At 29.0% G+C, this 20,693-nt stretch overlaps 2 protein-coding genes across 3 annotated transcripts; one reads left to right on the top strand and one right to left on the bottom strand.

Moving 5' to 3' along the window:
* The first annotated feature begins 1,222 nt into the window (after positions 1-1,222).
* On the top strand, positions 1,223-7,822 carry LOC130932638 (uncharacterized). 2 transcript variants are annotated; one of them, XM_057862007.1, is made up of 15 exons: positions 1,223-1,312; positions 1,398-1,483; positions 1,620-1,660; positions 2,241-2,310; positions 2,423-2,571; positions 2,767-2,862; positions 3,555-3,625; positions 4,447-4,508; positions 4,610-4,673; positions 4,763-4,847; positions 5,096-5,222; positions 5,872-5,948; positions 6,089-6,146; positions 7,128-7,237; positions 7,587-7,822. In XM_057862007.1, exons 2-15 carry the CDS (start codon positions 1,408-1,410, stop codon positions 7,764-7,766), a joined length of 1,266 nt encoding a protein of 421 aa, XP_057717990.1. In that variant the 5' UTR covers positions 1,223-1,312; positions 1,398-1,407; the 3' UTR covers positions 7,767-7,822. The 2 variants fall into 2 exon arrangements, with proteins under 2 accessions (XP_057717990.1, XP_057717989.1); XM_057862006.1 differs by having other exon boundaries at positions 7,128-7,255.
* Positions 7,823-10,956: 3,134 nt separating this feature from the next.
* Positions 10,957-11,631, bottom strand: LOC130932639 (lachrymatory-factor synthase). Its single transcript, XM_057862008.1, has one exon. It carries the CDS (start codon positions 11,608-11,610, stop codon positions 11,104-11,106), a length of 507 nt encoding a protein of 168 aa, XP_057717991.1. The 5' UTR covers positions 11,611-11,631; the 3' UTR covers positions 10,957-11,103.
* Positions 11,632-20,693: the final 9,062 nt, after the last annotated feature.

Genomic DNA, 20,693 nt, shown 5'->3' with positions numbered 1-20,693 from the left:
AGAATGTTAAAATTGGCTTCTTTTATAGAATTGTCTGATATCACTTGCTACTCAAGCATTTCAAATCCAATGCGGCACAAATTAATAACGACTATACTATCTTGCCATTGGTTGCTATGTGCTCTGTTTTGTCTCCTATTGATATTTGTTGGGTTAATGGTGAAATTAGTTTCTAAAAGATGAGTCTGTTTTTGAATTTATTTTTAAAATTAATCAAATTAATTCTTTAAAAATTATATATTATCATGTTTGTCCTTCTCTCACTTCAATGTTAATTGAATTCTAAATAACATACATAATATCTAGTATGTTTAATTAAATACTAACAAATATGTTTATAAAAATCTATCGATTCTCTTTTTTCCATTACATAAACCCTAATATGTTTATAACCCAAAAGGAGATATGGGAGGATTAGTGGCTATGATAATAATTTTCTACCACCAGTATCTATTTCCGCTCGTAAGATACATAGAGCAAATGCATATTTTGCATGGATCAATTGATGAAAAAAAATAAGTATAATGTTTGAGGACATAGTTGGGAGCCAGAGAAAGTTATAACTTTTTTTAATGTATTTTTTTATTTTGTATTTTTTAATTATTGTTAAAATAAATAAATAAATAATTTTATATATAATAAATATATAATTATAGATGTTATATATATAATTATAAATATTAAGTTAAATAAGATAATTTTGTGTTATTCTCTTCCTAATATTGGTCATAGTAATATAAATATTGGCTATTAATTATCTGCAATAGAATGATCTATTTATTCAAGTGTTATGATATTTTTAGCAACTAGATATTTCGTACTTGATGATGAAAAATGAGAGGTGATTAGAAAAAAAAAAGGACACAGATCAATGTAGAACATGATATCAGGGGGCCAGAAAATAAAATAAAATCGACAAAATAGATGGAAAAATTTCCCGATCATTTGTCACATTATTTGAATATTATGATGTCTCCTCAGATAAGCAATATATTCATTCTTTTTTAGGAAATGGCTGCCAGAAACGTATAAAAGGTTCATTATCAGCTTTTAAATGTTGCAAACTGTGTTCTTTCACAATAGGTTTTTTTAGTCACAAAAAAAAAAATCAAAATTTTCAATTAGCATCAATCAAATAATTTAAAATTGATTCCATTCAATCGTTAAACTTACATAAATTAAAAAGGCAGGTACAAATTAAATAAATGTAGATAAAGACAATAACAAATATACTGAGGAGCAGAACTTGTTCAAGCTAGTTTTCATAGCAATTTTTAATTCTTTTGGAGATAATTTTTGAGCCTTGGCCAGGGTATGTTTTGTTGAAAAAATCGTCTATTTCTTTCATTCTTTAACATATTTAATTCTTCAATTGCATGCCTCTTCTTTTTTTTTAGTTATATTTTCATGGAGAGAGTCATCGGAGGGAAGTACAAAATTGGTCAGAAAATTGCAAGTGGCTCATTTGGTGAAATTCATATAGGTCTTCTGTTATGTTCATTTTCTATTTTCTATTTTCTCATTGCCATTTGTTTTATTTATTTAATTTATTTAGTTTTTTCAATATACTTGCTTACATTATAGTTTGTTTGTTTAATTGTTTCATTGTATTTATGTAGGGTCACATATTGAGAATGCTGAAACTGTTGCAATTAAGATGGTGAGTCTTATTTTACTTCCCATGTTTACATCAATGAAAATGGAAATAACCGAGTAAATTTCATTGTTCAAAGATCATGAATATATATAAACTCATTATCTTTTGTGCTTTCAAATTCGAGTTATTGTGTCAACGAGTTATAATTCAAATAGCATAATCTCTCATTCCTCACCTAGAAGTCTCGACTCTCGAATTTGTCTCACTCCTAATTTTAGGGAAAAAAAAATCGAGTTATTGTATTATTAGATGATGATTAGAGAAGCAAAGTCCTAATATGATTAGAATATAGTTTTTGGTATATGGTTCAAAAATGTTACCCTTGTAAAAATTTTGAGTAAGTTGCAAATGTTGGGTGAATAAGTAATTTTTTTAATAATATTTCTTTTTCTCTTTTTTCTATCACATAAAATTTTTTAGAATAACACAAAAGTTATAAGTTTAAATAACCTTTTGGTTCCTATAAAATATATATATTTTTTTATTTTGATCCGTATAAAATTTTTTGTTTGGTTCTGATTTTTTTTTTTAATTTAAAATATCTCTATTTTAGTCTTTATTATTAGTTATTCTTGTTTTGTAGGAGAATAGGAAAACCAAACAACCACAGCTACTTTATGAAGCTGAGCTATATAATCTTCTAAAAGGAGGAAGTGAGTTAACCATAAAAAATATTAATTAATATTATGATATCACAATATTTTCCATGAATTTTGTTATTGTCTTTTTATTCTATATGATGTGTATGTATATATTTTAATTTAGGTGGTATTCCAAGAGTGAAATGGAGTGGCACTGATAAAGACAACAATGTTCTAGTTCTTGACCTTTTAGGACCAAGTCTTGAAGACCTTTTTTACTATTGTGGCAAGAAATTTTCATTAAAAACCGTTTTGATGTTGGCTGATCAAATGGTAATTAATTAATTAAAACTCATTTATATTGGTTAGTGAGGTTTAAGGTTTCCACAAAGGAAGCCTTTTATCGTAATTAATTGAAAATAATTTTTCTTGTATATATATAATTGTGGAAATTTAATTTTGTCTATAAACATTTCCTCCTTCTAATAATCAATTCAATTGATCTAATTTATTTTATTTTTCATTCAGCTTACAAGGATAGAGTATTTGCATTCCAAGGGCTTTTTACATAGAGACATTAAGCCAGATAACTTCCTTATGGGTCTTGGCAAAAAAGCAAAACAGGTATTTTTTTTTTTTTTGGTGACTTAGCAAAGTAGGTATAATTTTGTATAAATTGTGATGAAATAATTTGCTTTTTTTTTTTAAATATATTTTACAAAGACCATATTATTTGGCACGTCTTTTTCCTTTTTTGTGTCTTCACACGGTTTGTGTGGAATATGTATTAAAAAATAGTTTAATTATTTTATTAGTATTTATACTTTTATCAAATTCTTTATTAATATTTTTTTAATTAATTCTTTATATATATATATATATATATATATATATATATATATATATTTTAATTGAGTCTTTATACTGCTTTTAGCTTTATAATTAAATTCTTTTTAGTAAAAAAAATGTTAGAGTTAACCAAATATTTTTCTGTAAATTGAAAATATATACAATTAAGAACTTAATTAGATTTTTTATCACATATTTTTTTAAAAAAATATTTTATTAATTTTAATATTTTTAACATAAAAAAATTTAATTACAAAATTAAAAATATTATAAAGACTTAATTAAAAAAAATATAAAAATTTAATTATAAATTTCATGAAACTATAAGAATGAATAGAATAATTAAACCAAAAAAAATTTACTCCAACAACATACTTCAAAATTGCACCTAAAGTAAAAAGAGTAACTTTTGTCATGCTTTCCATTTGGCATATGGCATACATATTAGTGATTAGTTAAGCATACAGGTTTTTATGATTGATTTTGGACTTGCAAAGAGATACAGAGACCCTATCACAAATAAGCACATCCCTTGTAGGTATGCTTCTTTATTATTATTTTATTGAGCTTTATTACTTTATTAGATACATAATTTGAATTGGATTTTATATATAGTATATTTTAAGTTTAATTATTCTGTTGAACTTTATAATTTTATTAAATTTGTAATTAAATTTTTATAATTTTTTTAATTAGATTTTTATATTATTTTTAATTTTATAATTAAATAATTTTTAATATAAAAAATATTAGAATTAATTGAATATTTTTTTTGTAAATTGAAGATATTTATAATTAAAAATCTAATTAAATTTTTAACGGTATGTATTTTAAAAAAATATTTTATTATTTTTAACATTTTTACATCAAATGACTTAATTACAAAATTAAAAATAATATAAAAATTTAATTAAAAATTTAATAAAATTAGAAGGGTCACGGAATCATTAACCCTATATTATTTTACTATGCGTTCTCTATTCATATATGTATGTATTGTAAAGTTTCCAATTACTCAAATCAAATTTGACACTTTCTCCATCTTAAATAAGAAGCTTCATTTAATTTAACTTATAATTTCCATCAATTTATAAGAAGTACTTAATTTGGGCTCCAAGTTAGTTTTCTTAATATTAATAATAAATAAAAGAAGTATTTTTGTTTCTTTATTAGCTTACACTCTAGAGTTTTTAATAATGGAACGAAGTATAATATTCCAAAGAAATTGTTGGTTGATTAATTCTCAGTTTTTCTTGTACTTTACCTGTTTAATTAAATTCATTTTCCATGTTAGAATTATTACTTAATAATATTTTTATCTTTTACCACACGTCCACACATGACAATAAAATCATCAAGGGAAAACAAACTTTTAATAGGGACTCCACGTTATGCTAGTCGCAATACTCATTCGGGATTTGGTAAGTAGAAATATCAAAACCAATTTTATCTTCTTTATTTATTGTCTATAAATTAATTCATATAAGATTTTTACTTCAATTTAAGTAATTTGTTTCTTCAGAACAAAGTCGCCGGGATGATTTGGAGTCTCTTGGTTATGTTCTTATGTACTTTATAAGAGGACGGTATATATCTTTTATTAACATATTGATTTCATAAAAAATTAAATGTAATTTTAATTAACTATTTCATTTTTTGATTTGCATTTTATTAGCCTTCCTTGGCAAGGTCTACAAGCTCCAACAAATAAACAAAAATACGACAAAATTTGTGAAATGAAGAAATCAATTCCAATTGATGTATGTGCATTTCTACTTCCCATTCTATCTTCCTTTAACGTTTTGATATATATACTTTTAGGTTTAATAAAGCTAAAAATGCGAGTTAATAATTTATTTAAACTTTTTTTTTTTACTTCTTCCACCCAAACATGTTAATAATATTATTGAAGCTTACTATATATCTTAGACTAAAGTTTGCGTTTGAAGGAGTACCTATCATTGAGATATTTTTTTAATTATTTTTCTTTTTTAAATTTTGTTATTAGATACTTTGCAAGTCATGTCCTGTGCAGTTCGCATCATACTTTCGGTATTGCCATGCTTTGACATTTGATCAACGACCAGATTATGGATTCTTGAAGCGCATGTTTCGTGATTTATTCAATGCTCAAGGTATTTAATTTTGTTGCTTATCATATCTGTGGCTCATTATTGTTTTTTCTTTTATCAATGTTAAAATTATTACCTTCCCTTTTATTTTTATAGCTACTTTTTAGCTTATTCACTACTAAAAGCGTTTTTTCCCTTGAAAACCCTATGAAATTTTTAATTCAAACACAAATAATAACAACAAATTCTTATCCTATTAAATGGGACGCTTACATGAATTAATTAATAAAAAAATAAAAAATATCAGATGATCATAGAATTTATTATTTTTAATTAATAATTAATTATTATTATTTAAAAAATTAAACTAAAATATATTATTATATTAATAGATTAAAAAAATTAAATTAATAACTAAAAATATTAGTTTAAAATAATAAATTTTACTAGTAATTGAATATTTTTTAAAATTGATATCATTGTGTTCTTTTATATATTATGCTTATATTGAGACTGTTTACACATAATTTAAATTTAAAAAAAAAAAAAGAGCTTTCTTGCTTGTAAGTACTTCAGGCCAAGCCGCCATTTTCTCTATTTTTAATGTTAGTTTATTGTTTATCGGTTAATATATATATCCATGTAATATTGTAATATAACAGTTTTCTTTGTTAGCATTGTAATAAAATTTTAAAATTTTGTTTTCTGGCAGGATATGATGATTTATTTGACTGGACCATTCTAAAATATCAGCAAATGCGGCAGACAAAGACGTTAATTGAATCAAACGTTAGTTATGCTTAGCTTGGCCTACTTTAATTTAATTTATTTTATTTTAATAGCAACTTTAGATGAATAATATTGCTTGTTACGTGTTGTATATATCATGGTTTGTTTCTCACATAGCTTGAGTTTCTGGCAATTTGTAGCCTCCAATAATTGCTGTTCGTAGCAATCTAAAACCAAAGGATGGTGACAACCAACAAGGTATGTAATCAAGTGTTATTATTCACAAATTTTCACATCATCAAAATATCCCAATTCTCACCTTAGCTTGAATTCTGTGGATTATAACTTTTCAGACTAATATCCCAATTAGGTTCACCAGAATTTTCGTGAAGGATTAACGTCCTACAGATTTTAATAATCAACGGTTCTTAATCAAAGATGATTAATATTGGACATGTTGAGTTTTTAGATAGCGGTTCGTCAAGAGATAAAAATTGAAAGACTGAAACTAAAAGATAGAAATTAAAGGATAGAGATTAAAAAATAGAGATAGAAATAAATTTTAGTATTTTGTTTGGTATAAAGTGAGAGACAGAAATTAAAACAAAAATAAAATTTTAATTTAATTTATACAAAAAAATAAAAATAAAATTAATTAATTAAAATAATGGTATTTTAAATATAAAATATTATTAAAATTTTTGTCTCTATCTCTAAAAATTTTAATCTCCTAAATATCTCTAAACAAAAGTTATCTAAATAGTCTTTTAATTAATGTTGTCTCGGTTATATACGTGTCTGCTGTTAACGTGCATGACGTGTTTAATTCGGGATTTAACACATGTATATAGCTATCAGCCTATCACAGAATTAATTGGAAGACAAATCGAAGTTAAAATCTAACGTATCCAATATTAATAATCTTTAGAAATTGTTAAAACTTTTTAAAACGTAATCTACTAATCTTTACCGAAAAAAATTGTGTGAAAATATAAAATATACAAATTAAAATTTCAGTGATGTTACGTGACTAAGTTATTTTTGTAATTAAGTTCGTTTAATCAAATAAATTAATTTAGTAATTTATTAGTACAATAAAAATTAACAAAAAAAAGAGATAGCACATAAGAAAAAAAATATAATAAAACTTATTTACAAAAATAATTTATTTACCTAATATTTCAAAGGTTCATGGTACTGTGCTAAACACATGGTGATAGTTTTAAGTTTCTTTTTCAGGAGTTAGTGATGTTACCGAAGATATTGTGGCAAAACCATCGGTTAATACTGATCATCCTCATGTTATCATAAACAGCAAGAAATCTAATGTTCAGAAATTTAACGCCAAGGTTCCCATCCAAAAACATGTACAACTCCTATATGTTTAAAATTTATCCACTGTTTTCTTCCATCTATTCCTTTTTCTAATATAAACGAATTGAATACTCATTTTTTTTTCTACAAATTTATTTCTTGTACGTAGAATTATTTGTGTATTTCTAACTAACAACTTAAGCTTACAATACAATAGAGACTTGTAAAAAAAAATTATCACAAGACAGAATTAATTTCGCTTGATTTTTGAAAAAAATATTGATTTTTTTAAAAATGTATCTTTTTTAAAAAGATATTTTGAATCAATTTGTAGTGAACTGAAATTATTAATTTGATGAGTTTGATCATTTTTTATTTTTGCAGACAGAGAAGAATAATGATTTATCTATTTCCAGCAGTATGCCCAAAGTGTTGATAGAAAATGTTTCAAAACTTAGAATTCCAGCAGAAGCCTCAAATCAGGGTTGTGTATCTGCCAATAATAACTATGGTAACCCAAGAACTTCTGTACCTACGTTACGTAGAACTTTTTCAACAAATTAAATTAGTGTGTAAAAAAAAAAAACTATAATTTCAACCTGATGAACTGTGTCATTTTATATAGGGAAAAAGGGATTAATTTTATTAACTAACAATTAACTATTAAGTAATGATTGAGAAAGAATTTAAAAAAAAATTGGCTAATTATTGGATTTAGAACTTTAAAATGTTTATTATTAATATTTGATAAAAATACTCCTATTTTTATTTTGATTTTCATATCTTCTATAAACATACAAAATCAACTATACTTATACACATTGCTTCTTCACATATATTTGGTAATCTGATATCGACCTTTTTAATTTTTTTCTCAATTATTTAATAAAATATAATTTTTGTCTTATGTTTTTTAAGACAAAAAATGTAAAAAATATTAAATAATAAAAAATTATATTTTATTAAACAATTGCAAAAAAATTGAGAAATTCACTCCCATTAGTTTCAGAATAATTGGGCATATCAATACATAATAAACAATTTATAATTTTGTCTTATTTCAATTCAACACGTGGTCCATCACAAATCACAATTAAAAATAAAAAAAATAATAATACTACAATAAAATTTAGAATATATGTCATTTCTGTCCCTGTTGTTCCAAATAAGAAACATCTCTTTTATAGTTAGAAAATTCTATTTCAAACTATCCACGTAATTGATTTAAACAAAATATTTTATTGGTTTAACATTTAACATATGCCAACTAACTATAATTTAAATGATATAGCCTTTTTATATTTATTTAGAGGTTATGAATTCGAATATTACTCCTAATTTAAAAAAAAAAAACCATTACAAAGACCACTTAAACCAGGACTTTTTTTATTTAAATAAATTAAATAAATATTTTATTTACTTAAATAAATGATTTTAAAATTTATTACGAAAATACATTATCTACTCTTATATAATAGAGAAGATGCACGATTTTAAAAAATAAACATTATTAACACATTTATTTCTCTCGACCGTTGAATAAGTGAATCTACATAAGTAAAAAATAACACCGTTAAACGGCCTATTATTAATACGATTACCTTTTTCTAACTATCAACTATTAATATTATGAATATATAGCCATTTTGGTCCTCAAAGAATTTCAGATTGGACACTTTAGTCTCCAACTAAAATTAATTACTCCATTGGTTTCTAACAATTAATTTCGTCAGTCACTTAGGTCATTTACTCCGTTAATTTTAACGGAGGACAAAATAGTCCCTGATAACTCTAACAAGGGAAAAAATGATCCATGACCCCTTTATTCGAAAACGATACTATTCTTCCCTAATTTTTATCATATCTCGCATAACCCTAACATTCATACTCTCCTTCTTCACATTCACAATCTTCTTTTTCATCTTTTCCTTCCTCCTCTTTAGCTCCAAGATTAAGCCATGGTATAATTGTCACACATGTCGTACCTACCTCAACATATCATAGACCAATCTTTGTGACCGGTACATCCACCTCCTCTGCACTTCACCCACCAAAAACATCCACTTCCACATCTTCGATAACATCACCTCCAACCCCGACACGTTCACGACATCCTCAAGATCAAGTTCCACAACTACTCCAAGGGCACACCTTTCTTCACTCTCCGGCAAGTAATATAGATTGTTGGACATTAGGACATCATGAGAAGATTCTCCTTCGACATCATATACAAATTCTCATTTAAAATAGACACCGAGTGCTTCATTCATTTTTTTCCAGAGTCCAAGTTGGCAGACAGCTTCGACCTCGCATCCAAGCTATCAGTACAACGAGCAATGTCGCCATTGTAGCTCATATGAAAACTGAAGCGATTACTGAACATTGGTTCATAGAAGAAGCTATAAGAAGCGATTGGAGTGGTGGACAATGTGGTCATGGAGATGATAGGGCAGAGGAGGAGGGGATGGTCTTAACAAATTAGACATGCTGTCTAGATTCATGGGATCCATCGAAGACGATAACTAATTGAGAGACATAGGCATTAGTTTTTCGAGTATGAATTGGTTGAGAAGAAGTTGATAATTTTGTTTTTTGTGAACATTAAATTTATAAAGTGTGCATTGTGTTGTTTGAAGTTCCAGTGTTAGACTGCTAGTGTTATGCGAAATATAATGGTAATTGGGAGAGAACAATGTCATTTCTGAACAGAAGAGATCATGGACTATTTTGTTCCTGTTAGAGTTGTCAGGACTATTTTGTCTTCCGTTAACTCTAACGGAGTAAAGGACCTAAGTGACTGACAGAATTAATTGTTAGGACCAATCGAGTAATTAATTTTAGTTGAAGACTAAAATATCCAATCAAAAATTCTTTGAGGACCAAAATGGGTATATACTCTAATATTATTGCTTCTTCTACTACTTCCATTCACTAACGGTTTTTTATTAGAATTTATACTAAATTAATTTAAATAATATTTCAAATTTTAAATTGAGATATAATTTGTTTATTAAATTTTTAATTGAAATATGATTTTTAATTGACAATTTTTTATGTACTCTCTTGAATATTAATATATATAATTTAAATATATATAATTTTTTACATATTCTCATATAATAAATAAAATTTTAAATATATAATTTAAATTTAAAAATTAATACTCAAGAGAGTACATAAAACATTTAAAAATATATAATAATAGACAATGAATAGAAGTAGAGAAAATAGTGTAAATAATGGATAGTTAGAAAAGATAACAAGACACTTGAACGGTGCTAGTACTTTTACTTATTTCAACTTAATAGTGTTACATTTTTTAAATTACTTATTTTTTTATTAAATAAAATTATTTATTTTTTTATTGTTTAAAATATTTTATTTTTTATTTAATTTAAATTATTAATATTTTTTATTATTTTTAAAAAATATATATTTTTATATTTATAAATACATATATTTTGTTTACACGATAAATTTTTAAATAATTTTTAATGTATTTTGTTATTGTAAACAAGATATATAAAATTAAAAAAATACACTTATTTCGTTTATTGTGTAAAAAAATATATTAAAAATTATTATATCTCGTTATCGAAATAAGAATAAATGACGTATTTTTGTAATACATTTTAAAATTATTTATTTTAATAAATAAAATATTTTTTAATTTATTTAAATAAAAAATCCTTTAAACTAAGTTATTTAAATGGTTAGAATTTTAAAATGTAAAAAGCAACAAAAAGAAAGCACATTTATTTTAAAATTTATCATTTTTAATAGTTAATTAACCAACTCTCGATCAATTCTAAACCTAAATTTTAATAATATAAAAACAAAGTATTATATCGAATTTCGGCTAATATCATATAAAAAAGTGGTATTTCTTAAAAAAAAAAATCTACGATTGAGGGATGACCTCGTTAGCAATCTCAGCGTCGATTTTTGCAGCCATAAGCTTGAGGCCGTCATGGTACTTGATGAGCAAATCCTGAAACACCCAACCTTGGACAGGTTGGACGCTAAAACACCATTGAATGACACAGCCACCATCACTTTCTTTAATGACCCTCACGGTGGCCTCGTACGACTTGAATCCGATGTTGCTTTCTACCATCTCGTACTTGATACTTCGGTCAGCATCATCAACAGCCACCAGCCTCTCCTTTGACCAGCTCACGCTCTCAGATCCACAACTGTCTGATGATGGGATGCCGAAGCCCGCGCAGTATCGTATGCAGCCGGGCTCACCGTTGGTTCCATGGACACCATAGCACGTGGGGAGTGTGGGGTACCATTTATGCAGGTTGAAGAAGTCTTTCACTATTGTCCACGTTTCTTCTGCTTTTGCTTTTTCTAGTTTAGCCGAGGTTTTTCCTTTCCATTTTTCAACACTCTCTATCTCCATTGATTTTTTTCAAAATAAAAAGCAACCACATCTAAAAATATACACACTCCGAAGAAAAGACAAATCTTATCCTTTAACTTTAAGTCTTATCCTCAAAAGATAAGTCTGATTTTTTTGTCCAAAATATTTTTTTATTTTATTATTCTTTTTTTTATTTTTCTTAATTTGAGTTTCTTTTTCTATTCTGCATACTTTTTTTAAAATATTTTACAAATATTATTTTTGTTTTGTTGGTTCATAAACTAATTTTTTTTATAATCCTTTGTACTCGTACGTATTCTTATTTTTATTAAATTAATTTGTATTTAATACAAAAAATTTAAAATTAGACTATTTTAATCATTTTATATAATATTTTAATTTTATCTATATGTATATAACATTAGTATTTTATACACTGTATCTAAACAAAATATACAAAAATTAATTTCTAGTGTTTTTATTTTATTATCTCTTGAAACTAATCGGTAAAAATCTTTCAAACATACCTTTAATTGCAAGCAACTTAGATCTTTTTCCATTAGTATTTGCGAGCACGTTCAGCAAATTCTTTCTTTAACAGTTTTTTCATATGACTTTGTTTGGTAGATAATAACTAATAGCACATTAACATCTTTATAATGAACAATAAAAATTCAATAAAAATATGAAAATTATGAAATTAAGCTAAAGAGGAATAAAAGAAACTCATATCAGAGAACCAATTACCATCGTGGTCGGAATCATAGGTAGAGAGAGAATAATCGTACTTAAGACTTGCAGTTGATCTTGAAAATGTTTTGGATTGGAATGCGCCCCAGCAACACAAGCAGCAATTTATTGTTCGTTTGCTGTCACCTCCTCTTCCATCAATGGATGAAGATGCAGAATTCGAAAGAAATTTGGAGATTAAAGTTTTTAAAATTGGTTTTGGCCTGTTGAGACTAAATTGTTATAAAACAAATTTTTTCTTTTGTAAAATTTAGAATATTTAAAAATTAAATAATTAATTATTTATAAATTATTATATTATATTAAGAATTTATTTAAAAAAATTATTTTTAAATAAAAATAATTAAATATAATTTTATAATTATTTAAATTTAATTTAATTATGACTTATTTTATTATTTTAAATTATCTATTAAAAATTATTTTGTTAGTTAAAGTTTAAATTGATTTCTATAAATATTATTATTATTATTAGTTACATTCATTTGGCGGTTTAATTAAGGAAACAAAAAGCAAGAAAAGCCAAACGTGGCTTATCCATGCATGTATATATAGAGAAAGTATACATAAAACCAATGACATATCCTTTCCATGACGCCTAACCCTTTTCTTTTGAAAACTTTAACATTAATCTATTCTTTCTTTTCATCACAAAGCCATTTACGAAAGAAAAGAGAGCGAGAGACCGTGAGTGAGAGAAGAGAGATTCCATGGAAGCCATGAACTTTTGCGTCCGATTTTTTGAAATCTGTAATTTTAATAAAAAATCTAATTTGATCAAAATATTTGTATTTTTTTATATATTAGTATTATTTTTGTTTGGTAGAAGTTGACAGTGACATAATTCTTTTTTTTTTAAATTCGGTCAATTGGAATTTTAAGAGGTACAAACAACTTCTGACGTCTTCTTTTTCAACAGCTCGATCAAAAAGTTTTTTTAAAATTTCATACAAAAGTAAGAAATTTATTTTAAAATTAACTGTTTTAATTTACAAATGCCATTAAAATTTAGTGAATAATTACACATAATTCATAAATGTCTTGTTTAATTAACTGATAAAAATTGATGAGATTGAAATTGTTGGTGATTGTGAATATAATGGAATGTGATGAAATTGGTTGAATTATGACTGTGAATGGTGATTAATTTATGATTATTTATTAATTTGAATATGTTGAGTTGATTATTGAAAACCTGTTGTATGAGTAATTGATGAATTAAGTTTGGGTTATGGTTGTGATTATGATTGATTTCATTGTTGTGAGTGATTAACTGGTGAGATTGATTTTGGTTTGATTTGTTGGAAACGGTTGAAAAAAGGTTGAGAATGGTTCGGTTGGGACGCGAAAAGGGTGGTGAAGTCCAATTTTAAAGGAAAATGTTGTTCAATTTTTGTAAAAATATACGAAAAGTGATTTTATTTTTAAAATCTGATTTATAACCTTATTTTGAGAAATTATTGAAATTTGATTTATTAATCATTATTGGCTTGACTCAATAACATAAGATTTGAAATGTTTGAATTTTATTAAAATAGAAAGTAGCTTAACTTCAAAGAAAACGTTTTAATTATTGAAAACTATTTGATTTTGATTTATTACAGAAAGTCTTATTTTCAGCTTGATTTATTAAGAAAGTATAAAGTTTTACATTCAATTTTTTTTAGAATAGATTTTGTTTCAAATTATTTTTGAGTTCGGTTTGTTAAGAGAAAGAAGGAAAGAGGAAAGAAAACACGGCACATGTGATTATAAAAGGAATAAAAGGTCACGAGAGGGTGACGAATAGTAACTAGTTAGGGTGCCGATGTGAGAATGTTAAGTCGTGGGCTTTATGTGTAAATGATTGTGCGGGGATGCCCGTATGTATGGAATGACTTTCAGGAGAAAGTGGCACATGCTTCAGCTGGAGAATCAGCGCCTGCAAGTACTTGCAGAGGTCATGTTCGGCATACTTCAGCTGGAGAATTAGCGCCTGCAAGAAGTAGAAACTTGCAGAGGTTCTGCCGCTGGAATTCCTTATCTGACTTGCAAGTCAGATTGCGTTGGGTGCGGGTCGAAACCGACAAATGAGCTCATTACATGCGATAGGACTAGACATGCATCATCATTGTTTGCACATTTGCATTTGATTGTGTTTGCTTATCTTGTCTCTCTGTGATTGTGCTATTTGTCTTATTGCTATTTGTTTGTGTGTTGATTTATTTTCTGTGCTATTAGTTTGTGTATTGAGGTGACTGAGAACTGAGGTTGCGATTGAGATTTGTCTTAAGTTCGGAAAATTTAAAGAAGGTAATTAATTATATAAAGTAATAGTAAAAAGTATTTTCAAAAGGTTTGATAAAAATATAGTTTTATTAAGTAAAGTTAATTATTTGCATTTTATTTCATTACTCTTACGGCATTCCCATTCTCTACTGAGAACGTGTGGTTTGTTCTCACCCCAAAATCTTTCACCCTTTCAGTGACATAGGTTCGAAGACTCAGTTGAAAGATGCAGGCGATTATTAGTCTTATTTGAGTTAAGTTTATGCGTTGAGTCGCTTTCCTAGAATTCCCTCGCATTTGTTAGTTAAGATTTTATTTTATACAGAGGGATAGGAGTTGTATCTGAGTTTCATTTGAATTTTTTTGTATGATATTTATTATTATTAATAACTATGTGACTAGTATTGCTTGGAGATCTTTGATATATGATTTTAAATAATAGAAATAAAATTTTTTGGCTTTTTCCTAAAAATTGAAACGCAAAATCGAACTAAAGACTCAGTATTAAACAGTAAATATGGAAAATAGGTCAGTAATACCTCACTTTTAATACGATCATGACATGCTAAAAGTTAGGGTATTACATCCTTCACATCAGTTAGTTATTACCTTGCCAACGTGTCAAAAACAAGTCCGTATCAGCTTTCCGATGGCGCCTAGGTAACGTAAATTGTTTAAAGGATGATTCCAGATCTAGAGTACAACTTTAAGGATGAATATAGGTATGAGAGAGTATAACTTTAAAGAAGAGGAAGACAAAGAAGATATAGTAGTGGCAGCACGTACATACGTACGTTCGAAGAGGAAGTTTGCTATAACTTGATTTTAAAAAGTTTAAACACTTAGGTTTAATATTTTTTTAGTTTAATTACTCTATTAGTCTTTATCATTTTATCAAATTTTTAATTAGGTTTTTATATTTTTTCTTTTAATTAAGTCTTTACACTATTTTTAATTTTATAATCAGGTCCTTCCGAATGTAAAAAAATGTTTAACCAAATATTTCTCTATAAATTGAAAATATTCATAATTAAGAACCTAACTAGATCTTTAACTACATGTTTTTTGAGAGAGATATTCTATTAAGTTTAATATCTTTTATACGAAAAAGACATAATTAAAAAATAAAAAATAATATAAATATCTAATTAAAGAAATATATAAAAATTTAATTAAAAATTTGATAAAACTTTAAGATTCACAGAATAATTAAACTTTATTTTAAAGAGTAAAGATCTTATGTATTTAATCTAACTTTTTGTTGAAATTTTCAAAATATAAAAAAAGTTAAAAAAATTTCTAGACATATCTTTAAAATTATTTTTAATTTGACTCATTTTGGTTAATTAGTTTTATATTAGTATAAATATTAAAATAAGTTTAATTAATTAATTTGAAACAACTATTTGATCATGTTAAAGTTCTAACAATATTTTAATTAAAGACGAATAGATATTCACAATTTGTAAATTCAAAAATTAATTCAATTATTTTTGAAAATAAAAAATTATTTTAATTAATGATAAAAATTTCAAAGACTAAATTTAACCTTCCATCTTTTTTTTGGACTTGGTTTTGGGCTAGAATCCGAATTCGCCCAGCAACCCAACCCCTTAATACCCGACCCTAATCGAAGCTCTTCTCTTCTTCCTCAAAGCGAATATCTCGGCGCTCCAGCGTTGTCATCGAACCTTCCATCAGCAGCTCGACGACTTGATGCATGGAGGTGATCTCATAGTCGGTCCTCCTCAGCGATGTCACCAGCCCAGATTTGCAGCTTTTCCACTTGGGTTCTGCCATAGTCACCCGGCACCGAAGACCTGCGTCGCTGACGCTCCTGGTGGTACACCTGGGTCTGCCGTGAGGTTCCTGGTCTCACAGTCATCATATGGCTGCTGCTGCTCCTCTGCCGCATAACCTCCTGCCCAGTAATAAGTTCGTTGATGTATCATTAATAGGCCGTTGCAGAGTCATGGGTTGAAACTGCTCTTCCCCTTCAGCTTCGTGCATGTCACAGGTTTCCGTTTTCACCCTCCCAGGTAACCCCTCATCTCTTAGGCATCTTTGAAGGCTGGTTGAAACTGAAACCTGATTATCTTGATTTCAATTGTATTGATTATGCTGAAGAATTGCGAATTCTGCTTCTGTTCAGATTATATTCCTAACCTGTACTGGTGGATTAACTGCCCAATGCCTCTGTAGTTGATTGCCCGCTGCCATCGCTGCCAGTTGGTGAGCTAAATTATTGCCTTCTCGTGGAGTCCAAGTAGCTCCCACATCCGGAGCCTCTTCCAGCAGTTGGAGAATGTCTATGATAATTGCGTCTGCTTCAGCTAAGGGCGCTCTTGCCTTAATCGCTTGAATTAGAGGTAAGCAATCTGTTTTAATATGCAATTCTTTATCTGTAGATTTTTAATGAGAATGAGAGCTTCTTTGTATGCTTGAGCTTCTGCTGCTAAAGCTGATGTTGTCCTGAATGTTAATGTTGTCCCAGTGATTATTTTTCCTTGCCAGTCTTTGACCACCGCTGCTAATGCTGCCATGCCTATTCCCCTGTGAAATGTCGCGTCTGTGTTCACTTTCACCCTATTGTGTAGTGGAGGCCTCCAGGTAATTCTCCAACTCTCACCATTCCGGCCTACCATAGGTTTGTTATCTCTATTGAGTGCCTTTGTTGCATTATGGTATTTTGCTGCAAGATGCTCAGAATAGATTACTGCCTGTTCTGGATTGATTTTTGTTTGCTGGAATATGTGATGATTCCTCGCTTTCCAAATGCACCAACAAACACATCCCAAATTGCACAAAATTTTTTCATGTTCATTTCCTGTCTCACTCTTGATTTTTTCAATTGTGTTCATCATCCATTTTTCAAAAGATTTCACATTATAGGTCGTAGGCACAATTTGAAGGCTAGATCCAAACCACACCGCTCTAGTCAACGGGTACAAAAGTAGTGCATGTTTTATTGTCTCATCCTCTTCCTGGCATATGCTACACGTGGGTGTAACTGCAATTTTGTGCTGATATAAATTCGTGTTCACTGACAGAATTCTGTGCACTGCTTGCCATAAAAACATTCTAACCTTTCCTGGCACTGGTAATCTCCAAATAGTCTCCCATACCTCCCTCAAATTCTAATCGTCGATGCTTTCCTGAGTTTTGTCTCTTCCTTTGAGTCTTTTTCCTCCTTCGCAGGATGGTATCCGGTTCTGACTGAGTACTGTCTGTCATTTCTATACGGCCAAATAAAGTGATCCTTTTTATTAATCAAACTAATGGGCGTTCTGGTTATCAATTCATCCACATTACCATGGAATATGTCATGAATTTTGTTTAAGTCCCAGCCCTCGCCCTCTCTTACCAACTCGCTCACTCTTCTAAATCGATTTTCTTCGTCTCTCCCCAACTTGTCTATTCCTACCACCCAATTATCTTCCCAAATATCGGTCTCTGCTCCATTTCCTACACTCCATCTTCCCTTCCTTCTGAGGAAATCTCTTCCCTCCAATATACTCTTCCATATCCATGATGCATTTCTTCCTTTTCCCGCTTCCCATAAGCTGCAATTAGGGTAGTAAATAGCCTTTAGTATCCGAGCCTATATTGCATCCTCCTCCTTTAGAAGTCTCCAAACTTGCTTAGCCAAGTGTGCTATGTTTTGGCATTCTAAATTCTTAAACCCCAAGCCTCCATTTGATTTGCTCTTGGTCATTTTTGTCCATCTCTTCCAATGAATGCTTATTTTCTTTCCGTTGTTTGTCCACCAAAATCTCGCAATTGCTAATTCGATTTTCTTGCAAAAAGATTTAGGGAATTTGATGATGTTCACGGCATAGACTGGAATCGCCTGTATAACTGCCTTTATCAAAACCTCCTTTCCAACTTGATTCAATAATTTCTCTTTCCATCCTTGCATTTTGTCTAGAATCTTCTCTTGTATCCACTCCAGCGCCTTATTCTTTGATCTTCCCCATCTCGCCGGTAACCCTAGGTATCTTCCAGGATCTTTCCACGACGCCATTCTGGTGATCTCTTCAATATTTACCCTCCTTTGGATAGATACTTGACTTCCAAAAATCAGTCTAGATTTCTCAGTATTAATTCTTTGTCCTGATGCCTCTGTATATTTATTTATGATCTGAATTAGTTGATAAATCTCCTCTTCTTATGCACCTGCAAAAATAATACAATCATCAGCGAATAATAGATGAGTGATGACCGGCGCAGTTGGAGCTAACCTTATTCTTGAAATAAGGTTATCCCTCAACGCCTTTTCCATGAGAACAGAAAAACTTTCTGCTGCTAAGATAAAGAGATAGGGCGATAGAGGATCTCCCTGTCTGAGACCTCTTTGAGGGTAGATCTTGGTTGACAATCTTTCATTTATTTTAAATCTATAAGTAGCACTTTTCACGCAACTCATCATCAACTTCACCCATTCTTTACTAAAACCGAACTTTTTCATGACCCTTTGCAAAAAATTCCACTTCAATCTATCGTATGTCTTATTCATATCCAATTTGATGGCTATGTCATTGCTTCCATGATTTCCTTTTCTATTTAATTTGTGAAACACTTCTTGTACTACTACTATATTATCTTGTATGAGTCTTCCTTTTATAAAAACGCTCTGAACTGGAGATATGATGACCTCTAGCACTTTCCTTTACCTTCCAACCAAGACCCTTGTTACAATCTTATATATGAAATTACAGCAGCTAATGGGTCTGAGGTGATTCAGGCTTTCCGGTTGACTCACTTTGAGAATCAAAACAATAGTTGTTTCTCCTAAGTCCTCTGGTAAGCTGCCGTCTTCAAAAATCTGTCTCACCACACCACACACTTCTTTACTCAGAATATCGCAATGCTGTTGGAAGAATAGCCCGTTTAAACCATCTGGCCCCGGAGCTTTTAAGCTTCCCATACTAAAGACTGCCTCCTTAATTTCCTCGTCTTTGATCATTGCCATTAGCTCATCATTCATCTCTCTAGTGACTCTTGTTGGTATATCTCTTATGCACTGTTTCAGGTTCCTATCCCTTTCAGAAGTAAACAGCTTAGCTAACCTCATTATGTCTACTTCTCCTTGTATCCAATGTCCTGCCTCATCTTTCAATTTGTCAATTCTATTCCTCATTCTTCTCTGTATTGTTGTTGCATGAAAGAAGGTTGTGTTTTTGTCGCCCCATTTTAACCATTTCAACCTTGATCTTTGTCCCTAATACTTTTCTTCTTGTTTCCAAAGATCTGATATCTGGTTCTTCAGTTCTCTCTCTCTTCATTGATCTCTATCCGTCATATCGCCCTGTTATACTTGATGTAGCTCACTTTTCTTTTTTTTCTATTTCTTTATCTGCTCTTTTAAACTTTCTTTTGCTCCACTCTATCAACTCCCTCTTGCATCTGCTTCTCTTTCTAGTCAATTGATTCCAACAGTTTCTGTTTCCATCATCCTGCTGCCAACTCCTCATAATTACCTCTTCGCACTCTTCATGCTCTGTCCAAAAAGCCTCAAACCTGAATTCTTTTTTTATCCGATCTCACGGTTGTGTTTCCAAAATTAAGGCACAATGGTCTGAACTTATTGCCGGAGTAGTTTTTAGAATAACATTCTGGTACATATGCAGTCCTTTCCAATTCACTAACACCCTATCTAGTCTTTCCCTAGTAATAAAGTTGTTTCTTGAATTGTTGTACCATGGTACTTACTTCCTTTAAGGTCAATATCCATTAAACCATTATCATCTACAAACCTTCTAAAAGTATCTAAATAAATTTTTTATTGTGGATGAATGCCTACCTTTTTGTCTTGACTTAGAATATCATTGAAGTCCCCCAAATAAGCTGAGGTTCTTCCCTGCTCGTATTACTTACCATAAGCTCCTGCCATAGTTTCCTTCACTTTTGGAAAACTGGGTTACCATACACAAATACTCCCTGCCATTTCAAAACATTATTAATGTTAATGCTAGCTTTAATATAATTATCACACCACTCATAAACATCGATATTAGTATTTGATTTCCATAACAAACATAGTCCGCCGGACAAGCCCCGGGGTTCTACGCAAAATATCTTGTCAAAATTTAGCCTTCTTCTTA

This window comes from Arachis stenosperma, chromosome 6, assembly GCF_014773155.1.
Source record: "Arachis stenosperma cultivar V10309 chromosome 6, arast.V10309.gnm1.PFL2, whole genome shotgun sequence".
Lineage (NCBI taxonomy): Eukaryota > Viridiplantae > Streptophyta > Magnoliopsida > Fabales > Fabaceae > Arachis > Arachis stenosperma.
The sequence above is the reverse complement of the archived record's forward strand: the minus strand, read 5'-3'. Positions and strand labels throughout refer to the sequence as shown.